General features: G+C 36.4%; 1 protein-coding gene across 2 annotated transcripts in view; it reads left to right on the top strand.

The window, feature by feature from the left end:
- LOC111463295 (LMBR1 domain-containing protein 2 homolog A-like) overlaps window positions 1-10,138 on the top strand; it is a 12,426-nt gene extending 2,288 nt beyond the window's left edge. The window contains exons 5-15 of one of the 2 annotated variants that reach the window (XR_002713868.1): window positions 639-725; window positions 822-961; window positions 3,251-3,331; window positions 3,435-3,499; window positions 6,642-6,814; window positions 7,643-7,773; window positions 7,857-7,944; window positions 8,220-8,433; window positions 8,567-8,670; window positions 8,892-9,745; window positions 9,816-10,138. Coding sequence is in view for 1 of the 2 variants with exons in the window: in XM_023107174.1 (XP_022962942.1) it covers window positions 639-725; window positions 822-961; window positions 3,251-3,331; window positions 3,435-3,499; window positions 6,642-6,814; window positions 7,643-7,773; window positions 7,857-7,944; window positions 8,220-8,433; window positions 8,567-8,670; window positions 8,892-9,419 (1,611 nt within the window). In the remaining variant the exon portion in view is untranslated. Of the gene's footprint in view, window positions 1-638; window positions 726-821; window positions 962-3,250; window positions 3,332-3,434; window positions 3,500-6,641; window positions 6,815-7,642; window positions 7,774-7,856; window positions 7,945-8,219; window positions 8,434-8,566; window positions 8,671-8,891 lie in introns of both variants that reach the window. The other variant, XM_023107174.1, reaches the window with a different exon arrangement.
- The last annotated feature ends 427 nt before the right edge of the window (window positions 10,139-10,565 follow it).

Below are 10,565 nucleotides of genomic sequence, written 5' to 3'. Positions count from 1 at the left end.
TGTTAGCCCCCCCCCCCCCATGACACTCAGCAGATGGACAGAAAGAAAAACTTAACTAAATGAAATCTTCCAAATCAAGCAGCTCCTCTCTGTTTCACACGTGCACACAGATGCATGCATTTGCACCTGAAGATACACACACCAATGTGTATACTTAGATTTGTCGTTTTTATTGTTATGCTGTTCCATTACTGTTGAAGTGCTTATTTAAAAAGTTAGGCTTTTGGCTTTTGGCTTTTTTTTTTTATTGAATTCTGTATTTATGATTTATTTTTCATAGTCGTTCCTATGCAACTGGTCCATCTTTTATTAGGTATTTAGTTAACTGAGTTGTAGTTCTGCAGTAGTAGTTATTTTCCTCTTCTCTATCTTATGTATGTAAGAAAATAATATAAAATGAGTGATCCGTATATCAATTGGCTGATTTTACCTTGTGGCAAGTGAGTAATTGAGATTGGTAACGTCTTTCATGGAGACATTGAGTGGGTGGAGTATCGGCTACCTAAGCAAATAGAGATGAAATTCCCATAAGTAGCAACTTGCACTAGTTTATAGTATTTTATTGATTGGTTAATATGCATGGAAGAAGAACAACCTAATTGTTTTTATTCAATACTTGATCTTCATTTATGTAATAGGTTGCCCAAGCAACGTCTAAGCAGATGTCTAAACGTGATCCTCTAAGACCTTACATGAATGTCATCGACAACATCTTAACTCAAATGGTAAAAATCTTTTTCATTATTTTATCCATTTTAAAGACATCAGTATCTTAACCAGTGTTTTTATTGCATCATTTTCTTGCAATTGCCCATTCTCAGTTTAGGGAAGATCCAGCTTTCAAACCACGAGGTGGACAATTAGGAGAAAATGATATGGACTATGATACCGATGAGAAATCAATGGCAACGCTTAGGCGTCATCTTCGCAGAGCAAGAGAGGAGTACTACCGGTACAAAAGGTATATATGGATTATTTACTCCTTTCCGGTCATTTCAGATTGGAAGGTTTCTTGGAGGTTTTTGAGTTGTTCGGCATTTCTTTTGATGCTTTCTTAACTTTTCAATTTGTCCATAAAAAGTTGTGTTCTCTCTTTGTTTCACAAACAAACACAAACAGACAAATAATATATATAGAGAGAGATATATAGATATATAGATAGATAGACAAGCACAGCTTTATTGTATCTCACGTTGCTTAGTCGGCGCTTTCTAGCCTTATATGGGTAACAGACCATCTATTTTCTTAAGAATGGGTTTAATGCTAGAAGTAAATATGTTTATTTTGTGCGTTGCATTGGTATCGGGATAGATATTATATTTGTTGAACCTAGAATCTTTTATTTGATTTGTTTCTTTGAATTTATGTACATTATCCATTAGGAAGGTGGTGGAATTGATGATCGATCAAATTTATGATTTTGAGGGGCATTTTGGTCACTGTCAGGGAGTTTGTTAGAATGAATCTGGTTATGAATAGAGTGATTTAAGGAAATTGAAGGTTCAAACGTTGGGTGAGTATTTCAAGTAGCTTGGAATTGCGATAGCTGGCGGAAGCTTTAAAAAATTTCTCCAGTTTTGCAATCCTTTCATAATCTCAATACAAATATCAATTTGGTGCCCATTGAGTTTGTATCAAAGCTTCACTCTTGGTAATGAATTATGAGTTCAGGAGCTAAGTTATTGCGTAAAAATGGACAGAATCATGTACAAAAAGGAAGGAACCATTGAAATAAGCAAGGCAATAAATTTCAGAGGGGCTAAATTATGACCGGGCAAGTATTTGGAGGAAGGAGAGATTGCACTTTTTTGCCAACTTTAAGTTATCTATCGAAAAGCTGACTTTGAGGAAATAAACTTGTTCAAGAATCTCAAAAACTGTGTGAGAAGAACATGATTGACAAGGGTAGAGTGCTTGGGTAGAAAAAGAAGAAACTTAGACGAGGATATTTCTTGGAAGAGCATGTGTTTGGAGTTGCAAGAGTTAAGTGTTCTGGTAACTGAGAAAGAGAGAAACAAATTACAAAGTTCTCCTTTTCTATTGTCTTCATTAACCTTTTTGCTTGAGCTCACCATGTTCGCTATGGAGGCAAGCATTGCATGTTGGAAAGGGTAGAATGCATTGGCGATGGTGAGGGTTTATTTGAAAAGTAAACAAGGAGTGGCAAAGGGGTGTTGGTGCATGGAAGTTATTTTTAGTCATCTTGCATTCTTGCTACATCTTTTATCAAATAAGCTTGCTCTAGGTACTCAATATTTTTTCTATATATATATTTTAATCTTTTTGGCTATTGCTACATACTCATCTCAACATGAACATTGAGATTGATAAGCTCTGTAAGTGTACATCTTGGGCTTATCTCTTGCATTCAATCTTGGGATCAGCACTTTGTCACATTGCTGCTTAGTCTTAAATGTCTTATTGTTAAATGTATATGGTCATTTAAAGTCTTAAATGTCTTATTGTTAAATGTATATGGTCATTTAATGTTACATTAGAACAGCTTTGCAATGTCACTATAAAGTATATTCAAGAAACATCTGTTTTGCCATGTCAATTTAACCTCTTTAAACGAAAAGTCAGTAGTTATTCAGGTTTTATTTGGTGGCAATGTGTTAATAGGTGTTGGCATCCTAAGTGCCATTACTTGACCTGCACCCTGAGGAGAGGTGTATTTTAGGGGTAAAGTAAGAATATACTATATTACTAGGGACGTATTAGTTATTAGCTGGAGATGGTTAGAATGAATATGGTTATTAGAAATAAATAGCGTGTGCAAGAGGATAAGAGATTGGACGAGTATCTCAAGTAGCTTGGAATTGAGAGAATTAGGAGAGGCTTTAAAATTTCTTTTCCAATTTTTTTATTTGTTCATCGTTTCAGAACAAATTGGTTCATACCATTTTACTGCTTCAAGTGTGTGATATCTTGGCAATGAAATAAATCTTGCTCTCAACCACCATTAATTTTGCATCTCCTTTTGTTAATTTCTATATGCTGTATCATCATGAGATGTTGATTTTTGAATATTCCCCCTTTGGATGTAATTATATCTGCAAATGATGGTTTAAATTAAGAATTATTGGTATGCTTACCGTGACATTCAATCTTCTGTCCAAGTCCTTTGGATTCTTAATTTACTAGCTTTGTCTGCTTATTGACTTTCTTGGAGGAGCAAGAATTCTTGTTTGCTGCTTGTTAGATATCACCGATTTGTTTTAAAAGATTTCATGATTTTTTTTTTCCGTAGCCAATATATGACCTATGTAATGAAGGCCCTTGAACTTGAAGACACTATAAAGAATTACGAACGCCGCATGTCAACTGGATGGTTTGCCCCCTAATTACTAACTTTGGTGTTTTATTTTAGCCTGGTTACCTTTCATCTCAGAATTTAGATCTTTACCATCAGAATGTCCATGTTATTTTGTCAGGAAATATGTTTCAACCCTCAGACATGCTCGAAGTGGGAAGTTGGGGTCTATCTTGGATACACTTGGTAAGCATAAACTTCATCAATGTCATTTTTTTTCTTTAGTGCTACCTGTGACCACATGAGATAGTGTGATGCCTTCGCAGAATGTTTGTGGATGTCATCTTCTTGGAATTATGGAACATAATTAAATGTTCTTTATACTGCATTAGTAAGTCAAATATTGGTCTCAGTCGTAAATAATATGGGCAGCCTGTTCTTATTTGCTGCAGTCAAGAGTTTCTTCCTTTTTAATATCTGTTTGTGCTTAGACCAGCTTTTGTGCATCCCGACTAATTTTACCGGAGAACTTCCTAATTCCACTATATTTGGTTATTTAAGAAACTTGTAGGATATTAAATTGTAGGTAAGTGGCCACCATGACTTGAACCCATTTCCTCTAATGTCTTGTATTTTTTACATTGGTTCTCGTGGACTACTAGGCCAACCTATAATTGTTAGTTAAGCGGTCAATTTTGAAGGTCACTTATAGGTCAACAACCTACTTTAAGAACCTGGCAGGATTTAGAGAAATTTCATACTTTGAATAGGTGTACCATACCATTGGATTTTTGCGACGGGTGTATAGTGTCTCTGCTTCGAATGGTTTAAAAAAATATCAGTTTCATTGGACACATAAGATTGAGGTAGCCTTTTGGCAAACAAATCATGGTGTGTGAGAGTTCTACTTCTTGCTTTGCCTATTTTGAGCAACCGTTTGTTGTGGTGGCTGAGAGACCTCTGGAGTGGAATCAGGTAGTCTTAGGCACAATGTGCCACTGTGCACGTATGGAGGTTTAGTCGGTGAGCAAGGTCGGCCTTGATGTATAGGAGGGAGCTAATGGAAATTGTACTTGCTTTCAGATTCGGTGCCCTTATTTAGGCAGGGGTCTGCACAAAGTCTAAATTTTTTGCTTGATTTCAAATCATTGGTGTAGGATGCCTTGAAATGGATCTTCGAGCTCTTGGCTCTGAACTTAATATTCAGTACAGATCTTGGATTTAGAATAAGGTGGGCCTTTTCGTTTGGATGATTTTTCAAGGTACATTTTTATTATCCATTATCAACTCCAAAATAGAATCACAACCTTCAGCCTATCTAGATTCCCATGGGATGGAATGATTATTACTCAAAAAGGATGCTTGGTGCATAAGTTGTATGGTACCTAGGAAGCAATCTTGTATGGCTAAGCTCTAGGGTTCTTGACATTCCAGCTGTATGGGCAACCATGAGCTAGTACTCAAGACTTGCAAACAGCTGGCGATGGATTAGTTTTGAGATGAAATGTAAAGAGATTGCCACGTTTGTGCAACTATGTGCGATCTACCAGTGGATAAATCATTGACAATAGCTCCATTGGGACTGCTTGTTCCTTATTCCTTTACTCCACTAGGTGGGAAAGATAACAGCGACTTTGTTGAAGGCTACCTTGCGATCTACAAGTATGCCCTTCCACCTCAGTGACACATTCTCCACAGCTAAAGTTGGTAGTTAGAATTTCTTAACAGAGGAGTGCAGTTCCGTAGGTACGTCTTCATCGTACTAAATACTGGCAAGATCTTATTAAGTTTGTTTTTGTCAAGAAGTCTTCAAAATGCACCAGACATTTGTAAAGAGGAGCTCATCCCTTCAATTCCGACTGTAAGTTTGATGTCATGAACTGCTATTTTGAAGTACATCCAAAATTCATTACTTCCAACAATTCAATATAGTCGACGCATTGGATTTACCTGCAAGTGACAACAGAGAAATTTGGTAGAATTCTTTGAGAGAAGAGAACTTTTTAAAACTACGAAGGAATGCTTGATTGATTTTCTACTTCTTCCACCCATGCCAACATACATATATATAGGTAAATTGGGACATTCCCCATTACCGTTCATTATCCAAAAGTCATGCATCTATTTAATTAGGAACTAATGAACCTACATGTATCTATTCATACATGTCCTTATACATGTATCTACACATGTACAAGTGACCCTTCAACGTATGTTGAACTTATACATGTATCTACACATGTACAAGTGACCCTTCAACATATGTATCTATTCATATATGTATCTACTAGTGTCTCTTCAACATTACTAAGAACTTTGCTATCAAACTCAGTAGCAGTACTTCTCTCCTACTGAAACGATTCCTTTTCAAGAGGATTTATGGCTGTAATTCATCTGTGTTTATTTGTTGGAAAGACCGGTAACACCTATTGGCATAGTTAACCAGCTGACAAGGAAGCATAATTATATTCTAGAGGATCTCAATATTTGCTGTTCTCAATGTCATATGAAAAAATTGGCTGATAAAAGGAAGTGAATTGAATGTTGTGGTAGAGGACTTGGCATTTTTGAAGTTGCAATCCTATCAATAATGCTCCCTGTAGAATGTTCAAATCAGAAACTTGTGCCGTTTTTTTTGTGGCCCTTTCCTAGTTGGAGCTAAGGGAGCGTGATTTCTTAACTAACTTTTCCAGCTTCAAGTGCTGTCCATCTAGTATCTGATGTCTTCCTCCATTCTATCTTAGACGATCCGAGGTTACTCGACTCTCCGCCCCCTCTGGGCACTATTGGAGACTTGTGGCTCTGTATTAAAGGCAGACCTCTTTCCCTTCATCTCAACTCCAACATGGGAATTGTCTGTTGAACCAAAAAAATGTAATCATCTCAATCAAATGGGGCAGAAATACTAGTTAGTTATGTGGAGAATACTTGTAGAGGGCATTTCGGTGCTTCTTATCAGTGCGTCATTGTATCATGTATGTAACACTATGTGGGTAGATCTACAAGGGTGGGGTCGTTAGATCTGAAATGTAAATAAAAGAGATGCAGGAAGGAATATGTTGTATTTGGTCGCTAATGCGAGTGAATGGGACCCTCTGAGTTCCTACATTCTCACTGCTAGAATTTCTTCTCAGTGGTGAGCTCTTGCAGTTTTCAAGTATATTTTGATTTTTATTTTATGGGTTTTCTTTTTTGTTTTTTCTCCTCTGAAATGTACATCAGTATGAATGTGTCTGACATTGCCACAGATAAGTAATCACCATGCTTATTAGCTTGTTTTGTAACTATCTGTTAGTCTTTTATTCGATATCTTGCAACAGTAAAATACTTTTATTTTCTGCTCTAAATCGTAAATAATGAATATTTACAATGAGTTAGTGGTCTGCAGAATTTATATGGCGATGCATCCTAAGAAAGCATCTTCAGAAAGTTTTGGCTGTTATACTTGGTATCATGTCTGCTGCAATTCTTTTAGCCGAGGCCACCCTGTTACCAAGAGTCGATTTATCACTTTTCTCAATGCTCATTAAATTAGTAGGACGGGAGGAGGTGCTTGTGCAGGTATATTATCATAGTTATCAGGGAATTGCTTTTTCTACGTGCATATATCTCATTATGTAATTGTTAGGACATTCAGTTAAAACATGATATGTGAACCAGTATTTATGTATCTTTTGTTTATTATGTACAATTCAGTCGCATGGGATTCTTACATTTCATTAAATGAACTGTGGGCGATTCTTTGTAAATTCTTTGTCAAAGTAGTTTTCCTAGAGGCAGGGTGTTCGGGATAAGAAAATGAAAAGAAGCATATTTCATTTACCGCATCCCAATTTTCATACTGGTGATAAAAACCGAAATAAACAGATTGGTCTTGACTCGGCAGTTGTTAATTTTGACATGCAGCTCCCTTATCTAATCACGAGCTACAACCTAGCTGTTAAGACCCCTATTTACATTAGAGAACGAAAGTTAAATGATAGCTAAACCAGATGTGAACTAAAATTATTTTGATATTCTCAGTATTAATTATCAGACGTACTTTTTTTTTTCTTTTTTTTTCTTTTTTTTCTTTTTTTTTTTTAATAATAAGAACAAGCTTATTTCTTTCTTCTTCTTTTTTCTTTTCCATTTTTTTAAGGAAAAAAAGTTTATTTTCTTGCAATTTGCAATCTTCCTATAGTAGTTCCGGAAAAAAGAAAAAAAATCTTTCATCAGTTTTTCAACATCTACTTAAGATTCAGTTTAGACTTTAGGATCCCTTCCTCATTATCTGACTATTATCTGTTACTTTTCTCCCTGCCATAATTTTTCCCGTATGTAGTGGATTCATTTTTGCTTCTCTGGGACTTCTTTGATGATTGGTAAATCTATTTTCTTTTCTTTCAGGCCTTTGCTTTTGTTCCATTGATGTATATGTGCGTGTGCACGTATTATTCTTTATTCAAGTTTGGAACTTTGATATTCTATTCATTGACACCCGGGCAAACAAGCTCTGTGAGCTTGCTTTTAATTTGTTCGTGAGTATTTCAGTTTTACCTATTATTATCTATTCATCTTTATGATAGAGTAAGTACTCATGTTATGTTCCTTCCTCTACTAGGATGGTTGCCAGGTATGCTCCACCGATTTCATTCAACTTTCTCAATCTCATACGTCTTGATGGGAACGAGAAAACTGTTTTTGAACAGGTAATCATTGCTATTACTATTACTATTATTTTTAATTACTGCAATGTTCCTTTGCAGCTGTGGTTTATTTTTGGGATGTGAGGTCTTACCTATTTATGATCTCTCTTCATCACTTACTAGTCTAAGTCCTCGTGACATTATATTTTCACCTTTCCTGAGTGCTTAAAAATTCTAACGCTTATCAGTAATATATTTGTGACTGTGATGTTCTGTTGTCTCCTTTAATCATATTCACTAGTTTACCTGATATATTGTGCAATTATACATAATGGCAGAGGATGGGTAAAATTGATGATGCCGTCCCTTTCTTTGGAAAAGGTTTTAATAGGATCTACCCGCTTATTATGGTTGTCTACACCATTTTGGTTGCCAGCAATTTCTTTAATCGGGTTATTAATTTCCTGGGAAGCTGGAAGAGGTTTAGATTTCAGTCGGAGGTGGATGATATGGATGGATTTGATCCTTCAGGAGTAATTATATTGCAGAAAGGTAGTCCTTGGATAATATTGGTAGTTTACTTTTCTGGATGAGTTTTGGCTTTTTTTATGTCCAACCTAGTCTGGTTCTTATTTGGTCGTTGTCTCATTCGAGAAGTTTTAACATTTGTTCCCAATTTCCTCAGAACGATCTTGGTTTGAACAAGGGCACATGGTTGGTGAGCACGTTATTCCCTTAGCTAGAAATTTCAATGGAATAGACTTGGAGTCAGGCAGCAGCAACAGCGCAGTATGTACATTTTCCATAAATATTTCTTCTCGAGGCATTCATGCAAATTGTGAACCATATTTTGATGTCATGGTGGTGCTATGTTTAGGAGAAATTGAAATCCTCGCAATATTTAATAAAGGAGATTTATTTTCGTTGGTGATCTCAAGTAAATGCATCTCGATCTGAAGAATTCTTAATTTGGTAAAACTTTCTTTCTAATCAAGGAGTTAAATATTCAGGGTTTGCTTGATGCCAAAGCGAAGGCAACAAAGAGTCTAATAAATGAAGACATGAACGGGAATTCGTCAAAATCTTCTGCTGATGAGGGTCGGAAATATGGTTCTAGCAGAGAAGCCATGAGCAACAAGTATGCCGTAATTAGAGAACAAATTAGACAATCATCATTAGACCCAAAGTCAGTGGAAAACATGGCTTCGGCCAATGTTATCTTACTTGATACAGTTAACGGCGAATCTAGCAATACCAATGAAAAGACGACTTCTGATTTGGCCTCAAAGTGGGAATCGATGAAGATGGGTTTCCAAAACTTCAAGGCTAATATAGGAACCAAAAAGTTCCTTCCCTTGCAACAAATTCAAGAAACAAGATCTCTTTCTCGTCTTGATTCATCTCAGTCTCTTGATGAGATCTTTCAAAGATTGAAACGGCCATCAGATCATGGGAGTCATAGCGATGATGAGGATGGGATTGAAATCAAGGGTTCCGAGGGGGGAACAGAGATTGAGCGATCAAGGCCAACTAGATAACATCCTTTCTTTTCCTTTAGGTTTAAGAATCAAAGAATACTGTACTGAGTATAAGCGTTGGTGCCAGTTGAATTGTTAACTTGCAGTTGGATTATCCCGCATCTGAATACATATTTGGAACATTATCCTGCTATACTAACGCACATACATAATTAGCATATAAGCTGACTTGGTTGAGAAGAAAACTGAAGGATAGAGTCACTCGCTAACCGTTCAAATGACTGTGGTCGTAAAATTCAGAGGTTGCAACTGCAAAGGTTTGTGTCTTGGCGGCATCAGCATTGCTTTGATTCTCAAGTTTTGCTTCAGAACTCAGATGCCATAAGGTAATTTCATACTGTATATCTTTTTCTGGTATTTTGATATCGATGTCAATGTAACTGTAAGTTGTTTTAGGAAATGAAGGTTGAAATTGTAGACATGAATGGTGTCTGATATTTGACACTTTTTCTGGAAGCTGTATATTTCTTATTGCCGCATTCAGAGGGAGGAAAAAGAGAGGTCAGCCATTGCCAAAGGATTTTAGATATTTGTTGTGATATGTCATTGATCGTCATTTACATTCTTAGTACGAATGTGATCCCTCCATCTTCAAGAGGGAGAAACTTAGAATGCTGGAGTAACACTACTATCTAAGGAGACCCATAATATGTCGACTCTCAAGCCGTTTTCATTGAAGTTCTAAAGTGAATAGAAGCTCATCAAACAGCTTTTCTAGAGTTCAAAATCGCCCAGAGAATCATTTAAGGCAAGAAGAGCCTTTTTAGGCACTCAATCTGCCACTGTACACATACTTGTTTTGAGAAACATCTTACAGTTTCAAAAATTGAAGACCAAATGTGGATAACAAACAAAGATTCCGTCAAGTCTAGCACTCATGGTTTGACATAAACATGATATCAAAAGGTGATTAGCAAAAAATGAAGATTAAAAGGCAAAGAAAACGAGCAAGCAGGTTGAAAAATGAAAGGCCCCACCAATGGGCAAGTAGTGTGTGTGTGTGTGTGTGTGTGTGTGTGTTGGGTGTGTCAAATATGATAGATGGAGAGGAAGTGTTGATCAGTTGTAGTGCAACCCGACCACAGAAAATGGACAATCTTTGAAATGACACTTTTCCCCCTCTTTTAAAAAACCCTCAAAAAGCAG

Source organism: Cucurbita moschata, unplaced genomic scaffold (assembly GCF_002738365.1).
Source record: "Cucurbita moschata cultivar Rifu unplaced genomic scaffold, Cmos_1.0 Cmo_Scf00028, whole genome shotgun sequence".
NCBI classification, from domain to species: domain Eukaryota; kingdom Viridiplantae; phylum Streptophyta; class Magnoliopsida; order Cucurbitales; family Cucurbitaceae; genus Cucurbita; species Cucurbita moschata.
The sequence above is the reverse complement of the archived record's forward strand: the minus strand, read 5'-3'. Positions and strand labels throughout refer to the sequence as shown.